This window comes from Arachis ipaensis, chromosome B4 (genome assembly GCF_059453495.1).
Source record: "Arachis ipaensis isolate K30076 ecotype BB chromosome B4, ASM5945349v1, whole genome shotgun sequence".
Lineage (NCBI taxonomy): Eukaryota > Viridiplantae > Streptophyta > Magnoliopsida > Fabales > Fabaceae > Arachis > Arachis ipaensis.
Window position 1 is genome coordinate 108,598,168 of NC_142439.1, and position 19,160 is coordinate 108,617,327.

General features: G+C 33.3%; 2 protein-coding genes across 5 annotated transcripts; one reads left to right on the forward strand and one right to left on the reverse strand.

The window, feature by feature from the left end:
- Positions 1 to 217: 217 nt before the first annotated feature.
- LOC107639483 (uncharacterized) lies at positions 218 to 6,089 on the reverse strand. 4 transcript variants are annotated; one of them, XM_021121380.2, is made up of 8 exons: positions 5,953 to 6,089; positions 5,316 to 5,465; positions 4,584 to 4,613; positions 4,390 to 4,473; positions 2,999 to 3,207; positions 1,753 to 1,806; positions 816 to 1,583; positions 218 to 469 (listed from the first exon to the last, which is right to left on the reverse strand). In XM_021121380.2, exons 7-8 carry the CDS (start codon positions 1,569 to 1,571, stop codon positions 389 to 391), a joined length of 837 nt encoding a protein of 278 aa, XP_020977039.1. In that variant the 5' UTR covers positions 1,572 to 1,583; positions 1,753 to 1,806; positions 2,999 to 3,207; positions 4,390 to 4,473; positions 4,584 to 4,613; positions 5,316 to 5,465; positions 5,953 to 6,089; the 3' UTR covers positions 218 to 388. The 4 variants fall into 4 exon arrangements, with proteins under 4 accessions (XP_020977039.1, XP_088341935.1, XP_088341933.1 ...); XM_088485809.1 differs by having other exon boundaries at positions 1,753 to 1,841; XM_088485807.1 differs by having other exon boundaries at positions 2,999 to 3,213.
- Positions 6,090 to 15,082: 8,993 nt separating this feature from the next.
- LOC107636686 (uncharacterized) lies at positions 15,083 to 15,698 on the forward strand. The gene is made up of 2 exons (XM_016340178.1): positions 15,083 to 15,272; positions 15,385 to 15,698. The coding sequence occupies exons 1-2, from the start codon at positions 15,083 to 15,085 to the stop codon at positions 15,696 to 15,698; spliced, it is 504 nt and encodes a 167-aa protein (XP_016195664.1).
- Positions 15,699 to 19,160: the final 3,462 nt, after the last annotated feature.

Below are 19,160 nucleotides of genomic sequence, written 5' to 3' on the forward strand. Positions count from 1 at the left end.
CAGATTATAATGGCATCTTGTGTTTAAAATGGCAGTTTTGAACCGCCATTTTTACCAGCGTATAATGGCATTGTTTTCATTTAAAATGGGGGTTTCTAACCGCCGTTTGTACCTAATTATGATGACAATTTTATGCTTTTTAAAATAAGATTGAAACTACCAATTTAAAGTGATATTTTCGAAACTCACTTAAAAATCTCGTAATAACCAAAAGGCATAATTATAAATCAAACATCAATAGATGATTTTTAATTCATACATGATCCCAAAGTCATAATCCAAGTCATAATTGAAATGTCATAATCCAAAAACAAAGTATCAAAGTAACATTTTTCAATTACGTCTTAACATATAATTCTTAATATATGTCTTAACATATCAAGTAAGGTCATGCTTCCTTATTGCTTGCTCCAGAAGACCTACTTCCTAACTCTTTTGGTGATGGAATCTCACTCTCCTGATCCAATCCCTACAACAAAAATATAACTATTATGAGCACAAGAAATGCAAGAAAATGGCATATATTGATATATATATTTATCATGTCTAATTACATAGCATTGATACAATAATGAAACCAATTTAAAATTATAGAGCCAACTAACCACTTGAAAACATTTAAAATACAAGGCCAGTCCAATCATTCAGAAATTCAGTCTTTAATTGATGCTCTAAATCTCTAATACATAAATTGATGCTCTAAATCTCTAATACATAAAGTAAGGTTACATTTGTAAAACAATCCATTATGTTTACTTTTCAATAATATATCAGAGATCATCTAGGGAGTAAAAAAAATCATATCAATTTCTCACCACAAATTTAGATGTCTTGCATCTTTTGCATTCTTGCAAATCTTCATCCTCCCCCCAATATAACATGCAATCATTAGGGCAAGCAGGTATCTTGGTATAATTAAGCCCTAGTTTGTTTATGGTTTTCTTGGCCTCATAGAATGTATTTGAAATCTTCGCATTTCCAAAAGCATCTTTTATTAACTTAAGAATTTCGGTCATGGCTTTGTCGCTTATTCTGTATAAGCACTTTATGTGATACAGACTAATCAAGAAAGACAATTTTGAATACTTTGTGCACCCTTCATACAATTGTTCACTACCATCTTTCAACAACTTGTAAAATTCTACATTTTCTCCATTGTACTCTTCATTTTCTGCATCTTCTATGTTGTCTTCATCTCCATCTCCATCTTCAATCAAGTCAGGTCCAGCAACTCCAAACGCGTCATTGAGCATTGTTACCATTGGATGTTGAGATGTCGAATCATCTTGTACAATTTGACTAGTTTGATGAGCTTGTGACCCAACTCCAACTGCTTCTTCACCATGCCAATACCAAACTTTGTAGTTTTCTGGAAATGGCTTGACTATTAAATGTTCAAAAACTTTCTCTCTTGTTTGCCACTTGCCAAAACCACACACCGGACAAGGGCATTTAATCTGACAACCCCTGAGAGATCGATGCTCAAAAGCGAAATCCAAAAACTTGTTTAAACCATCTTTATACTCGTGCGTGTTTCGTGGTTTTCCAATCCATGACTTATCGATTGACATGACTAAGAGGGACTACAAAGAAGAATTTTAAAAAATCTATTCATTAAAAATCTCTCTCTCTCTCTCTCTCACATATTAACTAGGCAACTAACTAGTATATATCAGTAAGCGCTACTATAAAAAGAAATTATTGTATATACAAATTAGATATCAAACAAATACTTAAAGAAATTATAATTACCTCTTTCAAATGATGATTTTGTTGCTGTAACAGTGGCTTTGTGAACTTTTCCTTCTGAAATAGTTGTATATATGCAAATTAATTTTTTTCTACAAGATAAAAAGAAACAAAAAATAAATAGAGCAAATATATTATTCTCAAATTATAATTTATAAAAAAAATTCATATAAAACGTGTATTATATTAACTAACTAATTAGTTTTACATTTCATGCTTGATTACAATCCAGCGACATACAAATAGATATAGGCCCCACCTATATATATTTACATGATTTGGATAACATCACATACGTATACATTACAAATAGAGCTATATTCCATCCCTAATATGAATAAGAAATTAAAGGACACACTCTTATATAACTCCAAGACCAATTATGCACCTTGATACATATCTTCAATAATGACAAACAGCTACAAATAATAATAATAATAAATAGTAATAATAAAACAGAAAAAGACTCAAATGCACTAATAAAGTATATGTGTCGGCTAAAATAACTTACTAAATATATGGTAATTAATTTTAGTGTACACTTAATATTTTTGGTCAAATTTATTTTGTCAAAAAGATATAAAAATATTAAGTGTATATTAAAATTAACCACTATATATATATATATATATATATATATATATATATATATATATATATATATACTTACTAAAAAAAATTGTTTGGGAAAAAATGAATTTTGTCAAAATTTTTCACAATAATATGGCATAGCATTTACTCTAAAATGAAAATGTAAATTCTTCAATTTCTCCTCTTAAATGAATTTGTAAATTCTTCTATTTCTCCTCTTGCAATTGCAATGTGTAAATTAATATGGCGAAATGTCTAAACCAATAATCATGTGAAAAGCTACCTATATTAATATGGTGAACATACACTAATTACTTGAAAGAATAATGACAGAACTTTAAAAAAAAGCTTTGATCTATCTAGAACTAATTTTTTTTCCCTTAAAGTTAAAACTAACAATTGTATATGAGCTAGCACTTTAATGCGAAATAAAATACAATAATACTATCATGAATATAACTCCACTGATGCTGCATCTGATGCCTATGCATGATGATAGTCAAATGAGTTATTTTACTCTGTTACACATAAAATTATATTTCCACAGAGTGAAGGATTCTCTAGTATGGAAAGAACACTCTTATGTATCTTGCATGCATCCAATGTGGTAAATACATCCCCATTCTAAAATGATAAAATACAACACCAGAAAAGTAACCTGATGTGGCCTGCTAGTTGCAGCTGCTAGGCGAGTTATGGAAATGGAACTTGTGTTGGACGCGAAAATTGCAGAACTCTTGGCAATCTTTTCTAATGGAAGTAATAATCTTTTCTTTATATCTTCAGATTCCACAATGGCTTCTATGATAAAATCAGCCTGATGGAAGTCTTCCAAATTTGATGTAAAGCACAGCCTTTACAAAGCATCTGCACCTTCAGACCGTACATAAGGAGTACTTAAACTATTATGCGGATCAAGGCATTTGAAGGACAAAAAGTTCTTAATTTTTCAAGAAATTTGACAAAAACATCACAATTAAATAGAAATCAATTTTGAACCAAAAAAAAAAATCCTAAATTGGTCTGTAAATTGATTATTTTAGTCTCAAGTCTTTGTTTATCAGTTGTTAGTACATAAATCTTCAAATTATGAGAAAAATCGATTCATAAACATTGAAAAAAAAAAAGAAAGAAAACATAATCCCACTCCAAACCACCAAAATTTAAATTAAGAGTTACCTCACGATTTAAAAGTTTTAGGACTAAGCACTAATCAGGACCAAAGTGACCATTCAACAGAACCATAAAATATTATCATTAACTACACACAAATTCTCTTCAAGTAATTTAATATAATCACCAACAATATTATTCAAGAAGCTTGCGGTCAGCCAATTTGAGGGACCACTTAGGTTTAAATACCAAAGTGTGGGTTATTTCATATCACTTTCTTGGGATTTTTTATGGAAAAAGAGAGGAATCTAAGTTTACAATTTTTTTACAGAATATGCAGAGAAAATAAAGAACAAAATAGCTGCAATCCACAAAAAAGCTATCATTGTAGGTAGTATATAATTAATTAGGTTATAGCTAAATAATTAGACTCTTCATAATTAGTTGTACAATGAAATTGTGTGAGGCAATACAATCATTTATACAATTCTGCATAGTATTAGTTGACAGGTACATGCCGTGCAGCAGTAACCAATCTTTCAAAATGTACACAATGATCTAGGACTAGAACATTAACAAAAAGAAGTGAAAACCAGCAATACCAATTATCAAGTTTTTATTTTCCAGAACCACAGTCCACGAATTATTAGAAGCAATAGCAAAAGGAAAAAAGAGTAAGTCACATAAAAAAATTTTTGGATGACTAGACTAGTAGTTTTTCTTTGTTTTTACTTTATATTTGAATTAATATTAGCCAATTATCTTCTATTTTACACTAAAAGAAGAAACCTTCACACGAGAAACAATAAGAAAGCATTAACAGCATAGAAAACCAGCAATTCAATTATCACATAGCAAATGAATTGTAAAAACAAAGTTGAATATGGAATTAACGGAAATATATTGATGAAAGTAGAATCAGATTGAAAATATTACCCTAAGCGACCAGAATTCAAAAGAGAATAAGTTTCCAGATCTGGGAATCACTGAAGCCCCCCTCCAGTCTTCGAGACTAACGACCTATGAAGAAGAAAACCCACGGAACAGGAAGAAAGAAGATTACAGAGAGATAAAGCTATAATTAGTTTTATAAAATTGAAGATAAATGTGATTAAGAAATTCTTCCATACCCCTTTTAATTCAATTTCAAATGCTTGCACCTGATATCAATACAAAATTAGTCATATAATTAGTCATATCAAAATCCTAGTAAACAACAGAGTCTAGAGTATACATATTGTGAACAGCTCAATCAATCACTATATATATATATATATATATATATATATATATATAGGTGGATCAATTTACACTTGCCACAAATGCCATAAAATTCAAAAAGGATTAAAAAAAATAAAAGATTATGGGGCATAGTGAAATTCATTTCAAATCAACTCAAAGTAAAAAAATGATAATCTCTCTTATCCTAACAGATGCATTTAGATACAGAACAAAAAATGCAGTAGTTACTTAAATACTAAGGAAAAGACAAACAAACAAATAAAATTAGTCATTTTCTAATTCCTTCTCAGAAAAGATAATATGAGCTTAATTACTATGCAGGGACTGTGAATTTTACACTACCATCCGATAACATGTTTGCAATTTTTATACTTCAACCGAAATTGCATGCAAAATTAAATCCAATCCCATTCAAACAGTATATAACTTGAAAATTGAATCAAAATATTCAGAAGCTGAAAATTATATAACATCTAACGGCTACATATTCAAACTTCAAGGCATAAATGAACGAGAACAAGGAAGAGATATAATTATTATTAATACCATTATCAAACAGCAGAAACAAAAGAAGAGTATGTGAAGAAATTATACTTTTAAATGTAGTTTACTTTTAATACCTATCAAACGTCAATAGAATGCTTCAACACAAGACCTGATTGCGGAGCTGCAGAGAAACAAAAATCCCCAAAAAAGAGAGGTCAAACAGTGACATGAGCGATCTGACTATCTAGCTTTCACGGCCTCTCTGGTACCATGTTTTTGATTTTCTACAAACAAACAAAAAAGAGAGGTCAAACAGTGACAATAATTAATTAATTAATAATTATTAATTGTTGTGAATAAATAACTAGCATGGAAATTGGAAAATCAGGATTTGACGAAACTTCAAATAATTAGGGATTTTAAATTACAATTTTAAATAATTAGGGATTTTAAAAAATGACAATGATTAACCGACACAAGATATCGGTGAAAACGACGACGATTGCAAAAACTGCGCAACACAGTGAAAATTCAAACGAAAAGAAGAAGAAGAAGAAAAGTTGCACTAGTGGATCTGGACTGAGTTAGGTTGCATGGAGGTGAAGGATGAGAGAAATGGAGAAAGGAAACTGGGTGTGCAGTGTAGAGATCTATGACTGACTCATGCCTTGATCGAAGAAACCAAAAATTTCAGTTTCGATTTCGCCTTCTCTAAAGAATTTGAGAGGGAGCTGCAGAGAAACAAATCAATAACTTGAGAGGGAGAGGTACCTAGATCAGAGAAATGGTAACTGGCGGAGAGAGGAGAAGCCAGAGAGGGAACAACGGCGTTGTCGGAGAGCTTCTTTACACGGAGGAGACGAAGGAGAGAAAAGGGAGATCGAGAGCGCCGTTACTGTGTTTCGTTTAATGAAGCTAGGGTTGCAATGCTTTTGTTTTATATATGTGTGAAAATGACGGTTCAAAACCGCCATAATCACCTGAACCGCCACCAAAATACAAAGTTAATTATGGCAGCAACTAATAATGCCATAATAACCGGGTATTATGGCGGTTCTTTAAAACCGCCGTAATGTCAATGCCATTTTAAACTCTTTTTTTTTGTAGTGAAGTTTTAAAATTTTATATTTTTAGTAAACGGCTTTTTTTTTTTAATTTTTAACTTATATATAAGTCACATATTTTAAGAATACAAAAATAGTAGAGTCATTAAACATGATCAAACTCTGGTAAGAACACAAGAGTTAATGATGATGATGATGTAATTAATGACATTATTATAACCATGTAAGTTAATATATCTAAAAAAATGAAATGGTATGTGTATAAAATACAGGTACTTTAATTTGATATATGTACTCAAGTAGATAAATAATATATAGATAAAATTTAATTAAAATCGTTCTAACCAAAATTAATGGTTTATATTGTTATTATATATTAAGTAGAATACTTGTTAACAATGTAAAATTAATTATAAAACTAATATTTTATATATTTAATGTAATTAAAAATTTTAAAATTTTAAAATTTTATATTTTTAGTAAATAACCTTTTTTTTAATTATTAACTTATATATAAGTCATATATTTTAAGGATATATAAACAGTGGAGCCATTAAATATGATCAAATTCTAATAACAATAAAAAAGATGACGGTAATGATATAATTGATGATATTATTATAAAAACGCAAATTAATATATCTAAAAGAGTGAACAGGTTGAGAGACTGGCGCATGAATGCATTAATTATTTTATAATCTCACTCACATGATCACAAATATGTAAGTGTATTGTTAGTTAGTGGAACAAAACAAAAAAAGTGAATTGAAGAGAAAGCAAGTGACAAGTGATGGAAAAGTTATAGGGTGATATTGATATTGATGATATTTTTTAGCCCTATCAGAATTTTAGTAGTACAAACAAAACAAGTTTAGATGGATCGAAATCGTTTATTTAAAAAAATGTAAGTTGTTAAATAAAAATATATGAACAATCATTTATCTTATATAATCTTTTATATAAAACTTTTTTGTTGGTTTATGTAACTTTTTTACATAGGATTTTATGATTTTTTTTGGTGTGCTGAATTTTCTTTTTTAAATTAATAAAATAAAAAACTAGACCTTTTTATAGAAATTTTATATAAAATTAATTATAAAAATAATATTTCATATATTTAATGTAATTAAAAATTTTAAAATTTTATATTTTTAGTAAACAACTTTTTTTTTAATTTTTAACTTATATATAAGTATATAAGTCACATATTTTAAGAATACAAAATAGTAAAATTATTGAACATGATCAAACTCTGGTAAGAACACAAGAGTTAATGATGATGATGATGTAATTAATGACATTATTATAACAATGTAAGTTAATATATCTAAAAAATAAAATGGTATGTGTATAAAATACATGTACTTTAATTTGATATATGTACTCAAGTAGACAAATTAATATATAGATAAAATTTAATTAGAATCGTTCTAACCAAAATTAATGCTTTGTTATTATTATATATTAAGTAGAATACTTGCTAATAATGTAAAATTATTTATAAAAAATAAGAGAAAGTACAGGGAGTCAATAAAATATTTCATATAATGTATCTAAAAGAGTGAATAGGTTAAGGGACTGGGGTATGAGTGCATTAATTATTATATGATCTCACTTACATAGTCAGATACATATAAGTGTATTGTTAGACAGTAGAGGTGGAACAAAACAAGAGAAGTGAATTGAAGAGAAAGCAAGTGGCAAGTGATGGCAAAGTTATAAGATGATATTAATATTGATGATATTTTTTTACCCTCTCAGAATTTCAGTAGTGCAAACAAAACAAGTTTAGGTGGGATAGAAATCGTTTATTTAAAAAAAACGTAAGTTGTTAAATAAAAATATATAAATAATCATTTAGTTTATATAATCTTTTATATAAATATTTTTTTGTTTATATAAGGATTTTATGATTTTTTTCTCATGCTGAATTTTCTTTTTTAAATTAATATATATATATATATATATATATATATATATATATATATATATATATATATAGCTTCCCTTTTAGGGTTTATTTAGGAATCCTTCTGTACCTTTAATATATTTCTCCCCTCCTCACTAACTCGTACTATAATTGTAAAGTAAAGGGTATTCAGCCGGGTAGAAATCCAAAACTAATACTTTTTATTAAAAGGACTATTTTGAAAATTTATTATAATATTGAAGATGATTTTAAAAATAAAAAAATTAACGATTTTAAATTTTTGTAAAAATTTTGAGGCAAAATAATACTTATCTATCTTATAAATTTCAAGCTTATTTAATTTCAATTTCATTTTTTTTTGTGGACCGCTAATCGCTAATACACAATTTCAATATTAAAAGTATATATGAAAATAATGACTAAATATTCTAGACGGGCTTAAAGAATATGATTAGTTTCTTCAGCTAGCGTGAACGCAATCATGTCTTTTTGTGTTTCCATTGCTTAGAAATTATTCGATAACATTCAATTGGAGCATAAATTAAAGACCCACTAATAAGTTGTTGCATAAGAAAGTGTAGAACATGCAATATGTAATAATGGTGGAAGGTTTGAATGGAAGCACCATTGATATTATAATGATCACTTCATACACTTCACATTAAAGTGATACTTTGATATTGCTTCCTATCTAATTCGGCTACCGATTAGGACATCCCGGCCGGCCATTGTGGAATCATATATCCCTTTGGGCCCTATGCATCTTACGTGAGAGTTCGTGACACATTTCTTGACCCAATAACATGATACTTCATATGTGACATAAAATTGTTTATAAATTCAATTTAATTTTGGAAAAGTTTCACAGAGCGGTCCTCAAAGAGCATATGAATGTTTTACGGTTTTTTTTTTTTTTTAAACAAAAAACAAAACACAACAAGATGGAGCAGATAGAAAGTATAAAGTTATTAGGTAATAAAATAAAAAATTAAATTACAGTTATTTCTGACATTGCCATCAACAACTAGAAGAATCAAAATTAGTCCACCCTTTGTAACTCCGAATCGACTTGTTAATAACCTCCACAACACCTGCTTCTTAATTCTTGAATATCTTGTCATTCCTTTCTAGTCAAGTATTCCAGATAATAGCACAAAAACCGATCAACCACCTATCGCGTTCATCCTTCCTAGCTGGAGCCCTATCCAACTCTTGATGAAGTGTTGCTTAATTGTTCTTGGAACAGACCATAGTTTTTTATAGGCGAACAACCAAGTACACTATGCCAAGTAAACTCACAACCCAGAAACAAATGGTAATCATGCTCAGAATCCTTTTTACACAACACACAATCAGTATCGTTTTGACCAACAATACCAAATCTACTTAATCTGTCCTTAGTATTAACCCTGCCAACTAACACAAACTAGGTGAACAACTCCATTCTTGGTGGAACCAACCTCCTCCAAATGGAACAAGTGAAGCGATAGCTGAAAATGTCCTCCTGGAATGTTTCAGCCTGCAAAACCTGCACAAAAAAGTTAGTAGAATAAATGCCCGATCTATCAAATTTTCACACTATATCATGTCCTCTTTCTCGGATGCTAAATTGATGATTGTAGCACCCCATAAAGCTGATTCACTAATTCCAACTCCCATTAGAATAGTTCCCTTCTCCATTGAAAATTCCATATCCACTCGAACCCATCCCAGAATCCACAATCCCTAATGATAGATCCGGTTTGGTTTGAAACCGAGAAAAGCCATGGAAAGATGTCCTTTAGCACACCACAAGCCAACCAATTATCCTCCCAGAATCGAATTCTTCTTCCATCCCCTACTTCTAAAGACAATCCTCTGACCATCTTATTCCTCACCTGCTGATCTTTTATTTGTAGCAGACAAACATTCCTCCATAGACCTCTTCTTTCAGGTATAGGCTGACTAGAGAGTGGAATATTTGAGTTCATGTCATTGCAAGAGCACATAATTTTCTTCCATAATGGACAATTTTCTTTCAAAAACCGCCACCACCACTTAAATAATAGTGTTGCATTCTGAACAACTGCATCACCCACTCCCAAACCTCCTAGCCATTTTGGAGCTTGCATAATTTTCCACTTTACCAAAGGTACCCCGTGCTTGCCATCCTCTCTACTCCACAAGAACTTCCTCTGCAAGGAGATCAACTTCTCTACTACTGCTCTGGGCATCTTAGATAAGCTGAGGTAGTAAACTGATAGGCTATTAAGCACGTATTTGATAAGGATTAGTTTACCAGCTTTATTGAGCATTTTGGCTTTCCACAAACCGAGCTTCTCTTTTACTTTGTCAATTATTGGCTTCCAAGTCTTGACTAATCTCGGATTCACTTTCAGAGAAAAACCTAGATATTTGACTGGTAGCGAAGCTTCGTTGCACATTAGCACTCTACACATCCTTTGTCACCACTTCTGCTCATAATTAACCGAAATCAAGCTAGATTTATCAAAATTAATACTCAGGCCGGACATTATCTCAAAACACCACAGCAGCCGCTTGTAGTTCCTGACAGCCTCCTCTTGTGGAAAAAATAATATGGTGTCGTCCACAGTCAATAAATCAATTTTTAATTAAAAAAATTATAAATTTAAATCTAATATTAAAATAAGATAGAACACTTCAAAAACAAGAATTTTGACACTAATTTTAAAGAATTTGGCCCAAAATTTGACCGTACGGGCCAAATCGATTGGACCGGGCCCGTGGGCCCAACCGAACCCATAACATAAATGGACAGAAGCCCATCTCCTTCCCCATTCAGCAAAGAAACACGCTGAACAACCTTGGAGAGAGGAGAGCTTCCTAACCCTCACCACCACTTTAATCCACCATAACTTCTTCGTTCGAGCTCCGATCGCCGCACCGTTTGCGGCCATGCATCCAGCGCGTCGAGCTCTATGTTTCTATCGGATCAATTTCATGGGTAAGCCAGAATTTCACCTCATATTCTCTAACCCCTTTTGATCTTCAAAAATTGAGTCTTTATAATGAGATTTTGTCGAATTTGGTAGTTTAGGTTCGATTTAGCTTGCGGAGCTTATCGGACTTGAGTTGTTTTATTTGTGGGTGCGGTAAGGATCACTAACCTTAGCCCATTCTTAATTTTATTATGTGAATTCTGAATTTTGAATGTATATATTTATAATATGTGTGAACTAGGTATATATATATGTATTGGAATTGAATTGTGGACATTTGGAGGCTTGGTGGAGGATTGGTGCTAAGGTTTTGGTGATTTTTGAAACTTGTGAGGCTGTTTGTGTGGCTTAAGTGGCTGCCTTGGACCAAACGTGGAAATCGGTCAAGGTATGGTTTAGGTTTCGTGCATTTAATATGTAATGCTCTGTGAAAACTTAGGCTATACAACCTTAGGATAAGTTTGAATGTAAAGGAGTGTTTAATGCTTAGTATCCTTGTTGTTGAATTGCATTATGAGTTGTGTTTTGGGTTGAGTAATTATTTTGGATGATTGTAATAGGATGTGAATTAATGAGTTTATGATTATGAACTTGTTGAAAGGAATACATGAATGTCTTGGATAGATGGATGACAAATTTGTTGATATATTTGCAAAGTTGATATATGATATTGTGGAGTTGAATTATGGTAGTTATGGGAGGATTATTGTGGTAATGGTAATGTGATGTTGAGCTGATTTTAGTGCATGAAACATTAGGTTGAAACTGAATTTTTAAGGAAATGAGGTTTTGAAGCTTTTGTGAAATTTGATTTTTGGCCAAACTTCGACGACTCATAACTTGGCTTCCGGATCCCTAAATGGTTTCAAACTGGTTTTGTATGAAAATTGTGTCCGTGAAGTTTACACCGTTCAAAGAACAAAGGAAAAATATTTTAAGACGAAAAAGTTATGCGTACCGGAAGTTTAGGGTTTAAAATGGCAAAGCTACAGTTCAGACTTCGTAAATTTTTTTGGAAAATCGTGCATCCACGCGTACGCGTGGAATGAGGGCTTATATGCGTACGCGTAACCAGGGGATGTGTACACGTCCTGAGCTAAACGCCTACCCACGCGTACGCGTGGCCTTGTTTTCTACGAAACTAGATTTTGAATTTTTAAACCAAATTTTAAACTTCTAAATCTCTATTTTTATCCTTTTAGTCTCAAATCATAGTATGAGGTCTAATATTAGGATGGAGATAGGAAATCGGGATAACTTGGTGGTGAAGTAAAATAGGAAAATTGATGAAGCAAATATGAAAATGGGTATTATTGGAGTATATATGATATTATGGCATGTATGATATGCTTTTGCAAAGTTTATAATGGTTATGAATATTATTGTGGCATTATATACTCATTTGATCTGAGATATGAGTTTCTCTGGGTAAAGTACCATGGCCTGTCACCACGTGTTCCAGGTTGATACTCGATACTCTGTTGACCCTACGACGTAAGATGTGATCGGGCACTCTAAATTCCCAGGAAGGTTGACCCCATTGAACAATTTATAACATGAGAAAAAGCTATGCATAGACTCTTGGGGATGCGCGTCGGGGGACAGTCCAAAGGTTTAGCAAACTGGACTTGTCGGGTTGGCTTAATAACCGACAGATAAGACTCATCAGCCATAGGACAGGCATACATCATGTGCATTTGATTTGTTTTGTTTGCTATGCATTAATTGAGATTGCTTAACTGGATATATATTATGCTAATTGTATACTTGTTACTTGCACTACCTGCTTTCTACTTGTGCTTGAACTTGTCTGTTTGTTTGTCTTTGCTAAAACATTGGTGATGGAGGAACGGAGGAGAGGTGGATAGGTTTAAAGTTGAAGTTAGGCTTAGGTTGGGTTTGGATTTCCTTAGAACACCTACCCCTTTATGGTTTCTGTTTAAAACTTTAAGGCTTTAATCTGAATGTTGGCATTCTAGGATTGCCTCTGATATTCCCAGGACCTTATATATTATATGCGTGACACCTCTACCATACTGAGAACCTCTGGTTCTCACCCCATACTGTGTTGTTATTTTCAGATGCAGGTCGAGAGGCTCCTCACTAGGCATTTGGACTCTGAAGCGGAGTAATCTCTGGGTTTATTTTGTTGTATAACTTTATTAATATGTACTTAGCTTTCTCTCCAAGAAACTTGTTTATTTTGTCCCTCTTAGAGGTTTAAGGAGAGTTAAGGCTTTATTCTGTATGTTGGGTATTTTGGGATACTTGTATATGTATGTAAATATTCTCTGGCCAGCCTTAGCTTCGTAGGCTGAGTCAGGGGCTAGTTATGCTGTATTCTTGGCTCTCTATTCACTCTTTTGCTTATTCATATCTATGATCTTTAGGTTTCTTAGCACGCAAGTAATTCTGTATCCTGAGCGTTGTGCTTCTTATTTTGCGATTTCGCTTTACCCATTTTTCAAGGCTCCTAGTATATTATATTTTCCACTATTATACATATTTTAGTTTACTGATTAGAGGCCTGTAACACCACACTACCTCTGTTCTACGACTTAAGTGTAAAGCTCTGTGTAGTAGGGTGTTACATTATAGTATCAGAGCAGTTCGTTCCTATAGAGCTTGATGACAGACTGACTATGCTTTTGTGCATTCTCTGTGTATGTGTCTATATGCTACTAGGATATCTAACTGATATATGTGGCATAAACGTTCATGAGCATGCATTTGGAGCTTAAAGCACTAGACTTGCTATATTGAGACTTATCAACTTGATATCACTTGTTTGGTATGTATAGGGACCAGATGTCGACTCGCGGATGCGGTTGCGGGGGAGGTAGAGGCAGATTAGGAAATGCTACTCCTGAAGGAACAGGGAATAATCCTAAACCTGTAGACTTTATGGCTGCCTGGGAACAATGGCCCAGCTATGCAGGCGACAGCCGAAGCTCTGAGAAACCAGATAAACAATGGGAACTATGGGAATAACAATGAAGATGGTCCTATGACACTTGCCACATTCCTGAAGGTTCATCCTCTGACCTTCAGAGGAACCTCGAACCCTACTGATGCAGACAACTGGATTCAAGCCATAGAGCGAGCATTACAGGCTCAGCAGATTCCTGAAGAATAGTGGGTTGAATTTGGAACCTATCAGCTGCAAGGTGAGGCTCAGCATTGGTGGCAGGGCACGCGGCATATTCTACAACCTGATGGGGTTGTAATTTCTTGGGAATTATTCCGAGTAGAGTTCTACAAGAAGTATTTTCCCAATTCAGTTAGAAATGCCAAGGAACTTGAATTGATGCAATTGGAGCAAAGGCAGATGACTGTTACAGAGTGCACCAGTAAGTTTGAGGAATTATGTCGGTTCTCTCGCATCTGTCAAGGTGCCCCAAAGGATTTTGCTGAATGGAAGTGCATCAAGTATGAGGGAGATCTCCGGAGTGATATTCTGAGCTCCGTTGCACCCATGGAGATCAGAGTGTTCTCCGAACTTGTAAATGAAAGTAGGGTGGCTGAAGAATGTGTAAGGAAAGCGGCAACAGAGAAAAGGATGCATGAGAATGCCTTTCCCAAGGACTCAGGGGAGAAACTTTGCACCTAGAGGCAGGAATTTCAAGCGTGAAGGCTTTGTTCCACGACAGAATCAAGGTCAGGGTAACTTCAGGAAGCTGAATAATAATGCTAATCAGAGAAGAAGGTATGGAAAGCAGCCACAGTAGGATTTGAGTTGTCAGAGGTGCGAAAAGCATCATCAAGGAGTTCCATGCAGATTGGGTATAGGAGTGTGCTACTTTTGCGGACAACCCGGGCACCTAGCTTGGAGTTGCCCAGAAAAGAAAAAGTATGAGACTGGCAGAGTGCAGCAACCAGGGATAGTATATACTACTTCTACAGCAGGCGCTGAGGGGTTAGAGACACTGATTAGAGGTAATTGTGAGATGGCTGGTAATGTTTTAAATGCCTTATTCGATTCGGAAGCAACACATTCGTTTATTGCATTTGAGAAGGCTGATGAGTTAGGATTGAAAATAGTGGTCCTGTGGTATGATTTAAAGGTGTATAATGCTACCCATGAAGCTATGGTGACTAGGTTAGAATGTCCACAAGTTCCGTTTCGAATACAACAACGTGAATTCGTACATCATCTAATTTGTCTGCCGATGACTGGTCTTGATCTCATTCTTGGGTTGGACTGGTTATCCAAGAATCATGTTCTGCTTGGCTGTTCTAAAAAAATCAGTATGCTTTATGCCAGAAGACACAGAAGGGCCGGTTGTGGCGAATAGCTATTACCTGAATTCTATGATGGTGAATTGTTCTGGGGCTGAATGTCAGGGTATTATGTTGTTAACTGCGGGTGTTTTGCATGATGATCAAAGATTGGAGCAAATTTCAGTTGTGTGTGAGTTCCCAGAGGTGTTTCTGGACGATATTGCCGAATTTTCACCCAACCGAGAGGTTGAATTCGCTATTGAGTTGGTGCCTGGAGCCGGTCCAATCTTGAGTGCTCCTTATAGGATGTCACCTCTAGAAATGGCCGAGCTGAAGTCTTAGCTAGAAGATCTGTTGGGTAAAAACTTTATCCGGCCGAGTGTTTCTCCGTGGGGAGCGCCAGTGTTACTGGTGAAGAAGAAAGACGGGAGTATGCGCTTATGTGTTGATTATCGGCAGCTGAATAAGATTACTGTGAAGAATAAATACCCGTTGCCAAGAATTGACGACCTGATGGACCAGTTACAGGGAGTCGGTGTGTTCTCTAAGATTGATTTATGATCCGGATACCACCAGATAAGGGTCAGAGATGAGGATATTCCCAAAACTGCTTTCAGAACACGCTATGGTCACTATGAATACACAGTGATGTCCTTCGGATTGACTAATTCTCCGGCGATATTCATGGATTACATAAATAGAATTTTCCAACCATATCTGGATAAGTTTGTTGTTGTATTCATCAATGACATTCTTATTTACTCTAAGACAAAAGATGAGCATACGGATCACTTACGAACTGTGCTGCAAATCTTGAAAGATAGGAAGTTGTATGCCAAGTTAGCTAAGTGTGAGTTTTGGAAAGCTAAAGTAAAATTTCTAGGCCACGTGGTGAGTAAGCAAGGAATAGCAGTAGATCCTACTAAGGTTGAAGCAGTGATGAATTGGGAGCAACCAACTTCAGTGACGGAGATCAAGAGTTTCCTAGGTTTGGCGGGTTATTATCAGAGATTCATTAAAGGGTTTTCACAGCTCGCTTTGCCTTTGACCAAGCTGACTTGGGGCGCGTGGAAGTCCCATTTTTTTAATGAGATTGGAAGCGTGTTAGTTGTTTTGGGTTTGGGCAACTTGGTTACATGGTTACATGAATGTGTAGCAGGCCCGTTAGACATACCCCTATTTGGTAGTAGCAAATTATTCTTCGTATAGTCATGATACTTTCTTTTTTTATTTAATAGCAACAAATATTTCTATATTTTATTCATATTTTGTTCTTGATAGTTGATTCTTTCTAAACATAACCAAATCAGCATTAAACACCATTAATGGTCCTAAAACTTTAAAGTTCTTTCAATCGAATCACAAATTGAGATCAATTCTTAATCAATCAACTAAATGTTTGTCATCACAATAAATAATATAATCTTTTTCCAAACTCAAAACTCATATATATTATTAATTGAGCAATAATATAGCCCGCTTAGCACTTTTGTTTCGAACATAGTGCTATGCAAGCATGGATATTACAAACTGCATTATTTCCTAAAATAAAAATGCCATCAACAAAAATAAGTATATATAGATTCTCAAATTATCATTTTTTTTATAAATAAAGAATGATCAAACCTTGTGTTATAGGAGCTCCCAAAAGTAGCAAGAGTTGAAGAAAGATTTATAAACCATGTTTTAGGAGCTTATTTTAGTCTATAAAGTGACTTATGTAACTTGTGAGTCTAAGTCCCATCAATTTGATGAAATTCAGGAATCTAATATAAATTACTTTATGTAGTTATGCAGATTACCAATAAAGAATACATTGTTAAAATTAAACCGAAGAATCTACCACTTATGTCAAAGGAATAGTTAAAACAACACAAATCGTAGTAGAATTAATAATAGGAGCAAAACCTGTCAAAATCAATCCCTTCTATGTGATGATTTCTTGCTTTTGAAACCAATCTAGCCTTGTACTAATTTAGCCTTTGTCCACGATAATAATTTTGTTCAACCCATTTTATTGTTAATGAATTGCAGGACATTTAGTTGTATGTTGCTTTTTTTTCCATAGATGTTGGGTACTTTTCAACAGTCAATTATTCCGCTTTTTATTTTTAATATGTTGATTAGATTGGTGTAATATGAGAAAATGAGTGTTTGAACGTGTAATGCACAGATTTGGGATTTGTAACAATTTTTTCAAAGAAATCATGACATATGATTTAAGTAAAATCATTAATAATGATGTCATTGAAGTGGAGGAGAGAGAGAAGTTCTAGGAATCGTTGGATCTCTAATCAACGGCGGAGAGGAGATGAAGAAGTTGGTAGTACTGATATGGTGTGGGAACCACACACCATCAATGGAGAGAGACACAGATAGCCCAAAAACTGTTGGATTATTCATCAACGGCTGAGACCTCTTTAATAAATCAGCAGTGCCGATTTGATAGAAGTAGCCAAGTGTCGCGCATGCAACAGATTGTTGTGTGGTCCGTGACCTCAAACACTACCAAAAAAAACTTGTATAAAACGACATAAATAAAATTGCAGTTGTATAAATTCCCCATAATATTTGTCAATCAAGTCTGTTTTTTTGGCTACCATAATTTATCTGATGGCTAATGGCGATTTTGGTGATATTGGCGGTTTTAACCGCTATTAACTATTCACTAATTAAAAACATTAACTCTTTTCCAAAATTTTTAAACACCAAGCTAAGTGTGAGCGACATTTGTGACAATGACATCAACAATGCTTCTCCTCTAGTTGCAATCTTCTTCGGCAACAATATTTTCTAGCGGTGATCTCTTCCACCAACGATTCTCTTCCATTAATGAGATCTGTTTTGTAAGTATTTCCTACGGCATCGAGTTGTGTTCTATGACCTCTTTATCTCCATCGAGCTTCTTTGAGCATTTAAGTTAGTATACAAATTTGCATTATTTTCTTCTGTTTACTCATGTTTAGTAAATATGCCATGTTCTATGCTAACAATAGGTTTTTGATTTTGTTGATTGTTAAAAAAAAATTGGAGGTCAGATATTCACTAAATTTATTCTAATTTTGTGTATATGTTTGTTATATAACATTATGTTTGAGCTCCCTCCTCTGTTCTATTCTTTTTCCTTCTTTTTATTGAAAGAAAACAATGAACAAATGAAATTTTGGCTTCAATTGATTTTATTTTTCATTTTCTCAAATTCTTGATGGACCTACATAGTTTGATTGAATTTCAATTTTGTTTTGGTTTCGATTGAATTTCAATGCTGTTATTGTTATTGTCTTTGAACTTAATTTCTGCTATCAATTTCTATAAATGACCGCATCTTTATTCATTATTATTTTTTGGTTTTGAAATGTGAATTAATGAAAGCTTTGTTTAGTTTTGAAATGTTTAATGATAGATGTGTGGTGCCTGTTTTATGTAATGTAATATATTAGTAAGTATGTGGCTTGGAAAGAGGGATGGGATTTTCATTGTTCAATTTAGTTATGTTGATATTAAGTATTATCCTTGTCAAAGAAAAAGTACTCTACAAGTTAAGAAAAAAATCCGAGGTCAACTTTTTGGCATAAATTTTGGGTGAAAAAATTGTTCTCTCTTCTCTTTTGTCTGAGTGGTACTGAACTGTGAAAACATTATGTTGATCTCCGTGTTTAATAGTTTGGGGGATCCCGAATCCCAACTTGATCTTGTGAGGATCTTAATCTAGATCAAAATAACTTATTTTGACTTGTCATTTTCCATAGCTAAAACCGAACAAGTACAACACTTCATAGCAAGGAAAATTTAATAGCAACCATA

Coding starts and splice junctions, on each gene's coding strand:
- LOC107639483 (XM_021121380.2), bottom strand. CDS start 1,571: ATGTCAATCGATAAGTCATGGATTGGAAAACCACGAAACACGCACGAG. Junction 470..815: donor GCAAGACATCTAAATTTGTG/GTGAGAAATTGA, acceptor TTTTTGTTGTAG/GGATTGGATCAGGAGAGTGA.
- LOC107636686 (XM_016340178.1), top strand. CDS start 15,083: ATGGCTGGTAATGTTTTAAATGCCTTATTCGATTCGGAAGCAACACAT. Junction 15,273..15,384: donor TCCGTTTCGAATACAACAAC/GTGAATTCGTAC, acceptor TAAAAAAATCAG/TATGCTTTATGCCAGAAGAC.